General features: G+C 39.3%; 1 protein-coding gene across 1 annotated transcript in view; it reads left to right on the forward strand.

Moving 5' to 3' along the window:
• The first annotated feature begins 8,051 nt into the window (after nucleotides 1-8,051).
• ITGA1 (integrin subunit alpha 1) overlaps nucleotides 8,052-16,984 on the forward strand; it is a 169,103-nt gene continuing 160,170 nt past the window's right edge. The window contains exon 1 of the mRNA XM_040496802.1: nucleotides 8,052-8,153. Within this exon, the coding sequence (XP_040352736.1) occupies nucleotides 8,093-8,153 (61 nt within the window). The 5' untranslated portion in view covers nucleotides 8,052-8,092. The remainder of the gene's footprint in view (nucleotides 8,154-16,984) is intronic.

Below are 16,984 nucleotides of genomic sequence, written 5' to 3' on the forward strand. Positions count from 1 at the left end.
TATCCTGTATGACTCTTTTTGCACCCATGGAATTCAACAACTTTCTATAGTTCCTGTGAAAATGAAAACTCATCCTTTTGGTCATATATTCTTCCATTTTTCTTTTCTACTCAGCAGGAATTAAATTAAATTAAAAAAAAATAGTCTCAGGGGATGGGGGTAGAGGAGAGGGAAACACTGAATTATATCTTTATATATTGAGATCTTGAGAGAGAAATGTATTCTCATAAAAATAGTTTTCCTTTTTTATATTTCTTATTTTTGTGACTGAAATTCTTCCCTGCAATATAAATATATAATTTTTTAATTATTATTATCATTTTTATTAACCTTACTGATACACTAATATTCCAATTACTTGTTCCATTACTTTTTTAAGTTTATTTATTTGAGAGAGAGCAGGGGTGGGGCAGAGAAGGAGAGAAAGAGAGAATCCCAAGAGGCTCCATGCTGTCAGTGCAGAGCCTGATGTGGGACTTGATCCCATGAACTGTGAGATGATGACCTGAGCTGAAATCAAGAGTCAGAGCCACTCAGATGCTCCATCCTATTACTTTGTATGGCTCAGATAAATAGGAGGTACTTTAAACTCTTCTCTTGTTTCCCTTATAGCACTTCTGAGCCCACATAAAAGAAAAACTCAAGCAGATATTTATGGTATTTATGGTCTTTGTTTTTGAGTTTTCCGAGACTTCTGGTTCAAACCTTGTTCCACAATGCTTCCATCTTCATTGCCTGCTCACACTTAGCTTTTCATTCTTGCTTTACCCTGGCAGCTTTAGTGGGCTTTTGATTACCAGTCTCTGGCTCTATCTTCTTGGCTGCCTACATTTTCCTTTCCTGGAGAGGAATCACCTAATTATGGCTCTCTTTCATGACAAGCCCCAGGATCTCCTTTTTCAATGCAGGGCCTTTAATACTTTTTTTTTCTCTAAGTTTTTTTCATCTATTTTAAGAGAGATAGAGACAGTGTGGGGTGGGGGGTGGGGGCAGAGAGACAGGGAGAGAGAGAGAGAATCCCAAGCAGGCTCCACACTACCAGCACAGAGCCCAGTGCAAAGGCTCGAACCCACAAAGCCTCGAGATCATGACCTAAGCCAAAACCAAGAGTTGAACACTTAACCAACTAAGTCATCCAAGTGCCCAGTGCAGGGCCTTTAAAATCAGTCCTCAACCCACAGAACAAAGACTTGGATGATTATTAGTTCATGGTTGCCTTCACCCCAACTTTGGGACCAAAAAGCTTAAAATGTCCAATATTGGCAATGTATCTTTAATGTTTACATATCTACTCTATGGTGTCCATTTGGAGTATCTAAAAGTTCTTCAGGCGTCATGATAGTGGTTTCATTTTCATCTTCTTCAAATTTTAGAAGGACCACCAAAGATTATTCTTCCAGACTATTTTTAGTCTTTGGTCAGAGACAAATGTCAAAACTTCCACCTTTGTTTTAGTAGTACATATGATCGTATTTATTGGTAATAAATAATGATAAATTTCCTTAAAGAAGGCACTGCATAAAATTCAGGGAATAGAAATTTCACAGTATGCCTTATGGCTTTGATATATTTCATTTCCTGCACTATAAAAACTAGAGTAAATTATGCCACTTCAGAAAACATATGAGAGGAAAAAGTTAAAACAGAGTAAAAAACATGGTTGAATGTGTCACTCAGAACTATGAAAATATTCTATGCTTATAAGAAGTCCAAACACCTTGGCATCCTTCTAAGATCCTTTCATATCTGGTCACAGCTTCACTTGCCTTTCCTAAATTTTATTCCATTCTACTCATCCATTTCTTTCTGCCTCTGCCTAGAACGCCCATTATCCTTTTATAAAAATATCCTTTTACAAAAATAAAGGAGATTCTTTTTCTCCACCTGTGAAACCCCCTCCCCATTTCCTGCAAGGCCACATTTCAGGACCACCATCTCTATGAAACCCTGTCTTTTTCTTCCTGTTGACTTCATGCTCTACTCAAGGCCTCAACAGACACAATTAGGAAGATCATTCTATGCATATCTCGGGGTATCTTGTGAATGTTCTTGAGGATTGGACCAAGCATTTCAACATCTCTGAGTCCTGAGAGGCCTAGAAGACTTCCTACTGCACAGAAGTCATACCATAATGTTTGAATGTTTGAATGAATGAATTACATGGGGCAGAAGCTGCAGGCAATAAAAATGAGTGATTGACTCTCTTGGTATAGACTATGGTCTAGTAGAGCAGATGAAAAATAGCCACATGATTTAAAAAACAAGCTATTTAAGTGTTATTGTTTCAGAGCCAAATAATGGACTCCTTTTCTCTTGATGTATTTATTTTTTATTAGATACATCTCTTGATGTGTTTATTTTTTATTAGAGTATTTTCTCATGTGTATATTTAGTGACCCAGTCATATTACAAGAAATATCAATCTACTTGGTTTTGACTACTAACTAATATTCTATTTGTTTCAGTTCTGAGATTTTTAGAGCCCACCTACCTGATTTAACTCTTTAGATATTGGTGTAGGGAAAGTAATTAAATCAACCAAATAATCCCAGAATTGCCTAATAGCTTAAAAAGTAATTAACTCACATTGCAAATTAAGAAATCCAGCTATGCAGCTAAAATATTACTGTTCATCAGTGATGGTTATTTTGAGTCAGAGTGCCATGAATTAAATATTCTTGCCAGGGCTCCACCCTGACACCCCCTCCCCCAGGGCAGCCATCGTATGTCACTCACGTTGAAGTCTGCCAATAAGTTTTAGGGAAATTTCCTACAGTGTTAAGAACTGCCCTTCACCAGGATTCTAAAGTCCTTTTTTTTTTTTTTTTTCCTAAGTACCAGTTGCCCAAATGTCTTTGGACCAAGTTTCTGGCATAGACTTGTTCAGGAAATAGGGTGGGAGGAACACCTATTTTATATTTTAAGTGAAAAAACATTCACACTAGAACATTATGCAATAACCAAAAAAAAAAAAGAAAAAGTTTGGTTGGTGGTGAAGTTTAAGCTCCCCATCACTGTGACTTTGTTTTTGTCACAGAAGAAGCAATCATGGGTTCTCAAGTTGAAGTAACAACAACTAATATGGTAATTTCACTGGACTGTTTAATTTAACAGGCTTAAGATGAAATATGGCAATGTTATAATTGAGACCAAAACTGCTTGTTTTCTGTCCCTAGTTACAAGTGAAAGAAATTAATGGACAGCAGATTTTCAGTAGAAAAACAAGTGTTCTACCGATTTTTGCCTCTGCAGAACGTAGTGCTGGAGTCCAGTACACAACAGGAATTTAAAACTTATTCAACTAAATAAATTAAGCTCCCCATGTGAGTTAGCATCACTCTCTTGGAAAGCAACTCCCTGAATACATACATAGTAAAATTTTTAAAGTCTGAATCTTTATGAAATCTTTGTAAATACCACCTACCCTTAACACCTCTGAGGTGGAAAGGAGGGAAGAAAGTACAATTTGATGCTACTCTAAAATGTATGTATGTATGTATGTATTTTTAAATGTTTGTTTATTTTTGAGAGGGAGAGAAAGCCCGTGAGCAGGGAAGGGGCAGAGAGAGAGGGGACAGAGGATCTGAAAAGGGCTCTGCACTGACAGCAGAGAGCATGATACGGGGTTTGAACTCAGGAACTGTGAGATCATGACCTGAGCCATAGTCGGAAGCTTAACCACCTGAGCCACCCAGGTGCCCCAATGCTAAAATGTATTTTAAACCTCATATTTAACTTTTTAAAAATGTAATTTTATATTTTTCTTATAAAAATCTGTTATTTTAACATAAAACAACTTAAAAAGTATTTATGATTGAATAAAAATTGACACTGCTCTTCTATCTGGGTGGGAGTACCTTATTTATCCTGTGGCTTTGAGAACCCATGATCTAACTACCAAAGAACACTGACCTATATCAGAAGCAGAACTCTAGACCCTCTCCTATTTCCAACTCCTTAGTGAAATATTTTTTCTTGTTTTAAAAAATCCCCTTGACACGTAGCTAATTTGAAAAGCAAATCCTTGTTAATATCATAATGGGCTTTAATTTCTTAATGTATACCCATTTTATAGGGATATGTTCAAGATAATTCCCTAATACAAAGTAAGTATTTCAGGTAAACATTCCAGAAATAATGATAAGAGTTGATAGAGATGATTTTGGCCAAACACTAACCTTCCCTTTTGATGCCTAGCAAATGGTGTCACTTCCTTAGGGCCCATCCCACACAGGCCCTGCCCTGTGTTCCCATTGTCTAATTCTAATTCTCCTACAACTGGGAAGAAGAAGAATGATTCATTTCTATTTACTGTAATCCAGGCATTTTTGCTAAATGTTTCATGGGCTCATCTCATATAATCCTCATAACATTCTTCAGAGAAAAGCAGTATTTTATCCCCATTTTATGTTTGAGAAAACTGAGGCTCACAGAAACTACGTAACTTTTCCTAGATCACACAGCTACCACATGGTGGTTCTTGGGCATGAATCTAGGGAGTTTAACTCAAGAACCTACTTACTCCAGTAATTATACTTAATATATTAGATTACCTCTAAGGAGAATACTTTTGTATGAAGTATAAGTTTTTCTTTTTGAGATACTAACCAGTAATCCCAATTACTTTGCTTTATTTCATAGACTCTGTGTTCTAAATTCTTAATCAGTTCAGTCTCTAACCTCTCAGGGTACTTCTAATTTTCACCCATATTTCCAAATTGTCACAGGGATCTAATCATATTAGATCTCATTTAAAATAGAAGAGTATATTGTACAAAGTCTAGAGCTTAGCATTTGCTGTCAAGTGACCCCATGTAATGACTAGTTTGTGACCCTAGTTTTTAATCTTCTCTAAGCCTCAGTTTACTCAATAACATGTCTTCTTGTCAGTCAGGATAAAATTAGTTAAGAAAATAGCTTGCCTGAAATTGATTTGTGTTAAGATTTATTGAAGTTCAGAAAATGAGCACTGAATCTAAATTTAATTCTCCAGCAATAACTACTTTCTCAGTCTTTATATTTGCATTGATGTGAAATGAGGAAGATTAATAAATATTGTCATAAGATTCCTAACACATATGGAAGTAAACTAACCACAGCACTGGTAGTGCTGGTTATCACCATTAGTTTGTAAGTCTTAGAGAAGATTTTCAAAAATTTAAATTCAAGGGGTGCCTGGGTGGTTCAATCAGTTAAGCATCTGACTCTTAGTTTTGGTTTAGGTCATGATCTCATGGTTTTGTGAGTTCAAGCCCGCATGAGGCTATGTGCAGACAGTGCAGAACCTGCTTGGGATTCTCTCTCTCCCTCTCTCTCTGCCCCTCCCCCACTCATGCTGCCTCTGTCTCTCTCAAAAATAAATAAACTTTATAAAAAAATTTTTAATTCAAAGTATTTGTTAACCCCCAAAGAAAGTTAAAGTTCCCAATAATTATAGCCTTGATCATACAAGCATGTTTTAACCCTACTTTATTTCAATAAGATAGAATTTTATAATTTCTCTTTTTATGTCTTTCTAATTCAATAATATTATAATTTTCAGGGTGCCTGGTAGCTCAGTCGGATAGGTGTGTGACTTTGGCTCAGGTCATGATCTCAGGGTTCCTGGGTTCGAGCCCTGCATCCGGCTCTGTGCTGACAGCTCAGAGACTGGAGCCTGCTTCGGATTCTGTGTTCCTCTCTCTCTGCCCCTCCCCTACCTGTGCTCTCTCTCTCTCTGTCTCTTTCAAAAATGAATAAAAAATTCATTTAAAAATAATATTGTAATTTTCTAGAGCTCCAAATGTGTATATGTCTATACATATATATATATATATGTGTGTGTATATACATATGTTTACATATATATACACACACTATTGTTTATGAAAACAGAACAATTTGCAGAGATATTTTGGGGAAAGTATGTATCATGATTTTTAAATGTCTAAACATTAATCACTTTATCAGTTTTTTATCGGTTAATCAGTTAAGCAGTATTTACTGATTATTGTGCAAATCCTCACGTGCCATACGGAGGCAGAAGACATAACTAAGACTATAGACAGGGAGATGAAATGTAGAAATTACTTGGCAAGGCTTTCCCAGGAAAAGGAGGCAGGTTGACGATACCAGTTAATGAAGATAGGCTGGAAAGCCCAACTGGGATACAAGAACACTGAATATAGGCAATGGAGCCTCAGTAATGTCTGATGAGTTTGAACTGTGATCCAACATGAGGTTTTCTCCAGAGACTTATTTGTGCAATAAATAAATATTTTGAAAATAGGACTAAGAAATGAAAATATGAAAGTTGGAAACAGGGAAAAGCAGTATTTTTAACATATTCAACTAGGTAATCATTTCATATAAATAAATTAGAGAAAAATTCCTTAGCTGATGGGTTATGTTACTGACATTTGATGGCTTTCATCATCTCAGGGCTGACCATCTTTTTGATCTTCATTAAGTTTCTTTATTGTCTTTTCCAACTGTTAGTCCCTGTCATCCTGTTTGGTGGCACTCTATCCAATCATCGCTGTGGCTTCTCCCTTCCCTTCTCTCGGGTTACCTATACTGTCACCTGTATTGTGTCCTAGGCAGAGTCCTCCTTTGGGTGGCACTCTAGTCCTGCCTAGCCCTAGTCCTGCTAGAGAGAGATACTCAATTGGTAGCTGCTTTGAATTGAATGGAATGGAATAGAATGGATTCCAGGCACCAGGTGTAAACACAAATCCACTCATCCACTCCTTCCCTTTCTTTGAAATTCTCAAAACCATTAAGACAGGGCTGCTTTAAAAAAAAAAAAAAAAAAACAAAAAACAAAAGCAAGTGAAGCTAACATGTGGATGTGGCTCTTAACAGGGAGGCTGTACAACTCACAGGATAAGTAAGGGAATCCTTGCAAATTCTTAAGTGCTTTTACTGGCCTGGGTCTCCCAGGGTGGGGTAACATTCTCAGGCGTTTTGACCCGTCAACTTAACTTCCCAATTTTTAGTTCCCTGGAGTAGTGGGAGGGGGAGAGGATGGAGTACCATGAACATGATTTAACGCACTCCTAGTTATAAAAGTCTTCAGCAAGAAGAAATAAAACAGTCCCCAGGTTCTTTATTAGATTCAGTTTCCCAGTGTACAAACATTCTCATTCAACTTACACAAAATAGCCCACACACATACCGTTTCTGAAGAGACTGTCTTCCTCCCTTCTTTAACCTCCCTCTTCCCTCTTGCATTTCTGTTTCTTTTCTTTTTTCTCCCATTCTTGTTTCCTTCTCCTTTTCTCCAACTTATAAGTCTTCCCAAATTAAAGTTTATCTGCAACCACCGTTTAACCACGATCAAACGAAGCAAACCCTCCATAAGGGAAAGCAAAACCCTTTCAGTGGGGGCGTGCGGGAGTAGACGCCCCCTCCCCTCCCACATCCACACGCTTAGCGCCAGACCACAGCACGGCGAAGTTCAAGTGTCCACAGGAAGCGAGGTGGGGAGACCAGACCTGCTCACTCTCAGCGACCGTCGAATTCCTTCTGCGCAATCGGGCCCCAGGGAAGCAGCCTCCCCTTAAGGGCCGAGAAGCCCGGGCACGTTGAAAGTACTCTCCCCGAGCAGACCCAGGGGAGAAGTTAGGGGTGTGAAGGCGGGGCCACTGCACTGGCGACACCCTCCGAAGGTCCAGCCCTCGCCCGCCTTCCTGCCACCGTAGGGAGTTAGCCGGAGGGCGGCATCACCCTCTCAATGAAAGGCAGATATCCCTTTAAGGTTTGCTTTGTAGCTGGTGGACTTTAGCCTAAACACGAACCCGCGAAGCTGGCTTTATTTGTCCATGTCTCGGACAGAGCCTGGGAGACTGCCAGTGGGATTTCAGAAACCGAGCACGCGAAGGGGCGGGCGATGGGGCAGTAAGTCTGGGATATGAGGAGCGTGGAGAGGACTCAGAGGCATTCGTCCAAAACACAGGAAATTCACTCTTCGGCTTCTGCGCGCCGCGACTGGCCGGGGCCGGACGCAGACCTGCGGCGGTAGAGTGGCCCTGAGCGCGCGGCTCCGTTCCCAGTCCCGCCGAGTCCTGCCCGCCGATCCAGCGCGTCCCCGGGCTCTGCGGGCTCTCTGGCCATGGCCCCCCGACGCCAAGCCAGCCCAGGGCTGGCTGTCGCCCGCTGCTGGCTCCTCACCGGTGAGCGACCCTGCTTGTCTCTGGGCATCTGCGCGCGGGGCTCCGGGCTTGTTGTGGTTGTTGGGTAGAGGGAGACGGAGAGCTCTGGCCCAGAGGGGTGGATGGAGCGCTGGTCCAGTTTGGGGCGCTCAGGTAGTCTGGGCAGGTCTGAGTACAGAAAGGAGTTTCTGCGTTTCGTTTTCGTTACTCGTTTTGATGTGTTTCAAAACCTTCCCCCTCGGTGGTAGCAGGGAGACAGCGCTGAAAACTTGACAAGGTAGATGCGACTCTACAGACTTGTTTTGACAGTTTACACTGTATTTTAGGACTTTACTGAATGGCCTTTCCCCTCCTAACCCCGCTCCTCGGGAGGGAAGAAACTAGAGGGCGCCTGATTTATATGCAAAGTTCCTACCCTCAGGTTACTCAAGGGTGGGCATTTTTGCATTTTGTTGCTGTCAAGGATGAGGAGGAACTTTTTGAAATGGAGAAAGGGATAGAGAGCCTTTACTCTGTAACTGTCACAGAGCAGACCATTTTTTAATGCAAAGTATCGTATTGTTACGTGTGTATAAAAGGTATTTTTCATGAGGACTTAAAAAAACACTGGAAATACAAAGTTATATCCAATTCAGAAAAATGTTGAATCATATCACTCCTAAGATTTTCCAAATGATTAACCCACAGTCAGATCTTTTTTACCAGTTACTGACTGAGGGGAGAAGTTGTAGTGGTGAAAACTGGAAAGAAAGTGACCTGATTAATGGTTTGGTTAATGGTTGGGTTTAGCATATCATCAATATTCAGTGTTCAGTGTCTTTTTTGCTGGCATGCTTCTGAGTACTAGTTAATTCAGCATTTTGCCATTAAAAACGGGAATTACCTGGCCGGTTTACCCTGATTTGGATGTTCAAGCCTGGTTACCTCTTACGAAGATCTCTGAGAAATGGATTATTAGTAAGCAAAACGTTTTACATAGTGAGGTGGTATTAAGAGAGTTAATTATGAGCTACTGACTTTTCATCCAAACATTTTCTACTACTCAGGAAGTGTCCAGTAATCCAAACAGTAGAGACTTCTGAACAGCTTTACAGCCAGTGAATGGTTTAACTTACCAGCTACTGTCACTGCCCTTTACACTTATTTGACCTATGTGATGTCTCTCCAGCTCAAACTTTTTAGAGGTTGTTTGCCTTTTGTTGTTGTGTAAAATCTGAAGTTGTCTGACTATTCAAGTTGTACCTTTTTCAACTTACCAAAAAGGCAGTCAGTAGTGCAGAAAGGATCAAATGAAGTTTGCGCATCCCCCCTCCGCAAAAAAAAAAAAAAAAAAAAAAAAAAGAATGAGGGCCCCTGGGTGGCTCAGTAGGTTAAGCAGCTGACTCTTGATTTCAACTCAGGTCATGATCCATGATCTCACTGTTTGTGAGTTTCAGCCCTGTTCTCAGCCTCTGCACCTGGAGCCTGCTGGGATTTTCTTTCTCCCTCGCTCTCTCTGCCCCTCCCCTGCTCACATCTCTCTCTCTGTCTCTCTCTCTCTCTCTCTCTCTCTCTCTCTCAAAATAAATAAACTTTAAAATGAAACTTTAAAAAAATAGAGGTCAAAAAGTTATGATTTCGTATACTGAAGATCTTTTAGGTTTAACTGCTCTATTCACCCATGCCTAAAACAGTCACAAGTTGCATGCTGTGGGTTTTCTGCAATTGTTGGTAAGGCATATTAAGGCAGAAAGGGACTTAAAGAAGAATAACATATAGATATTTCTAAAACTTTTTTTAAAGTTTATTTATTTTTGACAGAGAGAGAGAGAGAGAGAGAGAGAGAGACAGAGCATGAGCGGGGGAGGGGCAGAGAGAGAGGGAGACACAGAATCCAAAGCAGGCTCTGGGCTCTGAGCTGTCAGCACAGAGCCCAACGTTGGGCTTGAACTCACAGACCAGACCGCAAGATCATGACCTGAGCCGAAGTTGGACGCTTAACTGACTGAGCCTCCCAGGCACCCTAAATTATAATACTTAAGTCCTTTTTGTGTATGTGTATATGTGCATGTACCTAAAAGTCAATCATATTTAAATTAGAATTTATTGTTCAGAATCAGTCAGTTCCTCATATGTGCTATAATATGCCCATTTTATAAGGACCTGAAATTTGACTTCTTCCTCTCCTTTGCTGGTCTTCCAGTGAGTCATCATAGTGTCAGCTTTCCTGGAAACTTCTGGTCAGTTCAGAGTCCACACCTAACCTGGGGTCTCATCACCATCCCTACCAGTGCACACTCCTGTAGAGTGCTCTTGCTGCCAATCTGAACCCAACCTCTAATCTATCTTCCTAATAAGTAATTTTAATTATATCTTAGTCTTTAGTAAAACAAACAAACAAAAATACTTTGATGGTTCTTTATTGTCTTCAGATAAAATCCAAAATTCTCAACTGACCATTCAGGGTCTGCTCTAATCCAGCACCCTCTCTCTCCTACTACGCCCGTATTGGTTTCCTGTTTCTGTTGTAACAAATTGCCACAGATTAATTGGTTTAAAATAAGACAAATTTACTGTCTTACAGTTCTGTAAGAAGTATCTCTAGGCTAAAATCAAGGTGCAGACAGAGCTATATGTCTTCTGGAGGCTATCAGGGAAAATCCATTTCCTTGCTTTTTCCAGCGTCTAGAGGCCACCTGCATTCCTTAGCTTGTGGGTCCATCCTACATCTTCAAAGCCAGCAGTATAGCATCTTCAAATTTTTCTCTCTGACTGCTTCATCATCCATTTCTTTCTCTGACTCTGACCCTGTTGAGTCTTTCTTATAAAGATCCTTCTAATTACATTGGACCCACTTACATAATGCAGGATAATCTCCCTGTCTCGAGATCCTTAATTTAATCACACATGGCAAGTCCTTTGTGCCATATAAGGTAACATTCACAGGTTCTAGGGATTAGGACATGACATCTTTGGGAGACCATTATTCTGCCTACCAAAACCCCAAAATGTACACTTCCCATGATAGCCAATCACATTTCCTTACTTTCTCCGTAATCCTCTCGCTCATTTTGATACTGTGGATATGATCTTGTTTTATGCATGTGGAAGAGAACTCCACCTTTCCCTCCACCACCCCCTGTTGAGCCTGTGCTCAGCTTAGATCTCTGATCTTGAATCTCATGCTGTGAAATAATATGCCAGGTAGGCTACCTAAATGTGGGTTTGGGGGGCCTGGGGTGGCTTAGTGGGTTAAGCTTCCAACTTCAGCCTAAGTCATGATATCAAGGTTCAGGACTCTGTGCTGACAGCTCAGAGCCTGGAGCCTCCTTCTGATTCTGTGTCTCCCTCTGTCTCTGCTCCTTCCCCACTCATGCTCTGTCTCTCAAAAGTAAATAAGCATTAAAAAAATTCACAAATGTAGGCTTATATCACCACAACAAACCACCACCATCCCAATAAACTTCCCGTTGGATTAAGAATTGTCTTGTATTCGCTTTTAACGATATTTTAAAATGATTTGTCAACAGATTGTTATTTTATGTATGTCAAAGTCCCAGCAAAAACTAGTGACACATATAAAGGATTTAACTGAAGAAAGTTTAATAAAAGGACTGTTTACAGAGGCAGTTAAAGGAACTGACAAAAGATGGTGGAGCACCTAAGGACAAACAATAATGAGAAGAAAGCATCTGAAGTAACAGTGGGAAGAAAAGCCATTACTAATCCTAGGCATGAAAAGGGAGCATTGTCAGGTTGACTGTGAACTCTAGCTATGGGAGAGGGACTGTTGGACAGGAGCTGGGGCATAGGAAGAGGAATGCAGCTAGAGCCCAAACTGAAGCCCCACCAGGAGGGAGCAGGGGAAATGAATACCCCTTCTTTTCCTCCCACCCTCTCATTTCTTGCCCAACCTTTCATTGGCCATATCCAAATGGCAGAATTAAACCTCCAGGGGAAAAAGATCAAGACATACAATAACAGAGAAAAACTGGCACAACTTAATGCTGAAAGGCACGTATTTATTGAGAACATATTCTGTGTGAGGCCTTGTGCCAAAAACATTGCATATATTATTTCATTTTAATCTGACAAACAGGAAAAAATTCAGAACTATTATCCATATATTGGAGATGAAGAAACCAAAATGCTAAGAGATTAATTTGTGCAAAGTCACACAACTAGTAAAAGGCAAAGCCTGTGCTCAGCTTTGATCTCTGATCTCAGATCTCATGCTCTGAGATAATATGCCATACAGGCTATGTAAATGCAACTCCCTTTCCCTCTTGCTCAACCCTCTAAATGTTAAATCCAAGCATACCTGTCTAAAAGACTTTCATAAGGGCCTAATCAATGATGCAAGTCTGTTATTTTCATGACTTTTAGGTATACAGTGAAATTAGATGATGTCTACCCTACATTAATCATAACCCAAATAAGACTACTATCTCTGGATATTAAGAATATATAGAATGATGCCTAATTGAGTTATATGTCTCTCCACCCTAGAAATATTTTACTTAGCCTAAAAGCAAGGTGTCTTCCTTTGTGACTTTCTTCAGTCAAGATTTCCTATTCAAAATGAAGTCCAGAGGCACCTGAGTGGCTCATTAGAAGTGTCTGACTCTTGATTTTGGCTAAGGTCATGATCTCGTGGTCAGTCGTAGAATCTAGCTCTGTATCTAATCCTCTGCTTGGGATTCTCTCCCTCTTTCCCTTCCCACCCCTCCCCTCTCTAAAAAGAAAAAAAATATATATGTGTGTGTATGAAATCCAGTGAGGTGACAGCTGAACATGGAAATCAGACACTTACTCATAACAAAGAAATGACCTCCAGTGGCACACAGTGGACTGTCAGGAATTACTGAACATGGGGAAACTCTTTAGTCATTATGATATCAGTAAAGGCAACAATACATTCATAAGATTTTTGTTTGTTTGTTTGTTTAATACATAGGCACTGAGAGTAGGAGTGGAATATATATATATTTCACATTTCACCAGTTTGCCTATTTGTCGTCCCTGCTGTCATGATGCTCTTTTGATGCATAAACTTGGGCACAGCTGATAACTATTGATTTTACCTCCTCAGATGGATGCTCCTCTGCATATGTGCCTCCACCTCAAACCCCAAAAACTTCTCATTAGATTTAGAACTTGCTAAATTTTCATATTCTCCTTAAAATACTTCATAAAATAGCTCATGTTTAAAACATATTCAGAAAATTAGGGATCAAAGTGCTATTCTTTACCTACACAATCCTTCTGTTGTATGAAACACAAAATAGTGTATTTGAATTCATGTTATAAAATTGAGATGAAAGATATTTGGAATTGTTGCACAATGCTCAAATCAGAATATACTGCCTATCCAGAGTGCTCTGTGACTGGAGAATTGTATTCACTCTCAAAGCAAGTACAGAAGAGTATCAAGAGATGTAAATGAGCTGAATATATTCCTGTCAAGATTATTGAGTCTCTTTTAGCTCTTCCATTGTGCCAACTCCTCTGAAGTCTCCAGGCCTTTGCATAAGCAGTTACTCACACTGCTTGCTAACCTCAAGTCCCCACATGAATGTCATTGCCAAGAAACCCACTGGAGTATATAGGTCCCCCTCTACCAGAAACATGTAAGCCCCTGGTGCTTCTATAACATACTACATGATAGGGTAATTAAATATCTGGCTGACTGTCTTCCCAGCTTGCTATATGCTCTATGAGGGTAGACTCTTCATTATCCTTAGCATCTAAAATAATAGGCACTTGAAATCTGTTATTGAATAGACTATAGACAAAGCCATAAAATACTTAAAAGATCAGATTGTCTCTTTTTGATGCATATGTCCTTACCTGGAATATATATATCTACCCACATTTATATCTAACTGAATAAAAGACACCATCAATTGAATGATGCACCATTATTTTATGCACTACTGAGAAATAAAAGTGCTGCCATTCCAATTATAATCATTAGATTGTTAGATGCCTACTAGTTTCAGAGATGTTGAAAAGTGGGAAAATGTGCATCTGAAAATCACAAAAATAACAAACAGTAAATCTACATGGTAATTTTCTATCACATTTCATTGTATTTTTAAAAACTGTATCATAAAATTTCAAAAATACTCCTGGATACAAATGACACTCCTTCTGGATACAAAGATATGAACATTGTCCCTCTTCTTAGTTCTTTTCTATCTGATGCAAGGGATAATTGCTCCTCTGGCATCAGTAGCCTCACCAGATCCTAAGAACTGAGCTTCCTCTGAATACTCTCCCTCAGGAGAAAGGTGACAATAAAGTAAACATTGATCCACCTGCATACAATCAATGACTAGTTTTGGCAAACCCTAAATTTTTGTCATATTGGTGGTTAGCGCTAGGGCTAACACAGATATGAAGGGACTTGATTTTTATCTAACGCCTTCTGTAATTTAAAAGGAAGATTAAAAAGTCAAGTAAGTCTTAAAAGGAGATTAAAATACATGCACTGGTTGGTGTTAAGAATTTACCTTATGTGCAAAATCATTAATATTGTTTTATCCAAACAGATCTCTATAAATACAACAAATGAGAAATCTAATTTGAAAAATCATTGTAATTCAAATATTAAAAGGGGTGACAACATATGCTTTTTGCATGAATTATATGGGATCTGCTATAATAAATGCAAATTCTTAAATTTGAATAGGATATCTAACTCACATTAGAACATCAAATGATTAAGATTAATGGGGGGGGGACCCGAATAGCTCAGTCGGTAAGCATCTGACTTCAGCTCAGGTCATGTTCTTACAGTTTGTGAGTTTGAGCCCCACATAGGGCTCTGTGCTGACAGCTCAGAGCCTGGAGCCTGCTTTGGATTCTGTCTCCTCTCTCTCTGCCCCTCCCCCACTTGCACTTTGTCTCTCTCTGTCTCTCTCAAAAATGAAATAAACATTTAAAAATTTTTTAAATAAAAAAGATTAATGAACCACATATTTTATTATAAATCCTATACTCCTAATACAAATTACAGTGTACTTTTTTTTTTAATGTTTATTTATTTTTGAGAGAGAGAGACAGCATGAGCAGGGGAGGCGCAGAGAGACAGGGAGACACAGAATCTGAAGCAGGCTCCAGTTTGAACTGTCAGCACAGAGCCCAGCACGGGGGGGCTTGAACTCATGAACCGTGAGATCATGACCTGAGCCAAAGTCAGACATTCAACCAACTGAGCCACACAGACACCCCCTACTGTGTACTTTCAAAATCATTTTGTTAGGTATAATTTTAGTTTGCCAAATACTAAAGTTTGAAAACACATGGATACTGACCAGTCTTTAAAATTGTACATTTTATTGTTATATTTTTCGTAAAATGATCTTGTATAGGTATACGTACAAACAGAAACACACCCCTCATGGAGGCTTTTGTTGATAAGATTTTTGCTTATCTGGTAGGAGGTTTTATATTATTTTGTGACAACTGCAAGTAACTGCTTTTAATCACAGGAACTTTAGACAGTAACTGAGTAAAAGTTCCTTCAAAACAAACAGACAAACAAACCGAAAACTTTCCCTTTTCCCCTTTTGCCTGAATTAGCTGAATACTTCTCCCAGTTGTCCTCTTAGCTTTGCTTGTGGAGGTCACATGGGCATCTCTGTACAATCCCAGGTTAGCACATTCTCCTTATGTAAATGATTGCATTTATTATTAGATATTCATAATCAGAGCTCTGGTTTACTCTGCAAAGATCATTTTCTAAACATGCATAATAAAACTGTTATTATATATTATTTACATTTTAAGATCTTTTCCTCAGTATGATGTGTTTAAAATAATCATTTTCTTACCGAAGCATGGGTATCTCAAAAATTGAAATAGGTTTTTAGAAACTTACCTTAAGAATAATCTTCTCTTTAAAATTATAGTGACATTATAAAACAGAATGTTTTCATAATTTTAAGACACCAAAGATAGACAAGTTAAAAACTCTGTATTAAAGGAGAACTAACGATCACATATTCTTTCATATAATAACTATGATTATGTAACAGTTGCTGTGCTGAGTTTCAGGAACACAGGCAAATAAAAGGTAGTCTCCTTAAAGAAGTTCACACTCTGAAAAAGGCAATAGACAAGCAAGGAAGCAATGATGGGAAGAGCCTCCATGGTGCTGTAAGCAGAGGAAGGAAAAAAATTAGTAGGTATTGCAGGGAAGTTAAGTCTTGGGATGCCTGGTGGCTTAGTCTTGGTTAAGTGTCCAACTTTGGCTCAGGTCATGATCTCATGGCTTGTGAGTTGGAGCCCCTCATTGGGTTTACTGCTGTAAGCTCGAACCAAGAGTGGAGCCTGCTTCAGGTTCTGTGTCTCTCTCTCTCTCTCTCTCTCTCTCTCTCTGCCTTCCCTCGCCCACCCCCCCCCCTTCTCTTTCTCTCTCTCTCTTAAAAATAAACATTTAAAAAAAGAAAAAAGTTAAGTCTTGCAAACAAAAAAATACAAGAAACAAGAACAATTATACAGCCCCTATACTGTGCTAAGCCCAGTGTATCCAAATAAGAAATCCATCCTCAGGAGCCCATTAGCCCTGCAGCTGTCATACAAACCATTTCTAGCATTCTAACATACTATTATAATGGGAAGAAGGACTGTAATCCAATTCACCAATGAAGTGCATGAACTCATGCAGTAGGACTGACCTAAGGTTTCCCTGCAGAAGGGATACTAGTATAAATAGTGGTACCCAATAGATTATTCATCAGTCAGCTTTACCGAACCAGTTATTTTTCCAAGACTGAGTATGATCATGTTAAAGTGAGCCCTTGATCCTTGCTATGTCTGATCCAGATTTCTAGCTTCAGGTCAGGCATTCTTGGAGATTTACCATA

This window comes from Herpailurus yagouaroundi, unplaced genomic scaffold, assembly GCF_014898765.1.
Source record: "Herpailurus yagouaroundi ecotype Mexico unplaced genomic scaffold, PumYag 29, whole genome shotgun sequence".
In the NCBI taxonomy this organism is placed as follows: Eukaryota; Metazoa; Chordata; class Mammalia; order Carnivora; family Felidae; genus Herpailurus; species Herpailurus yagouaroundi.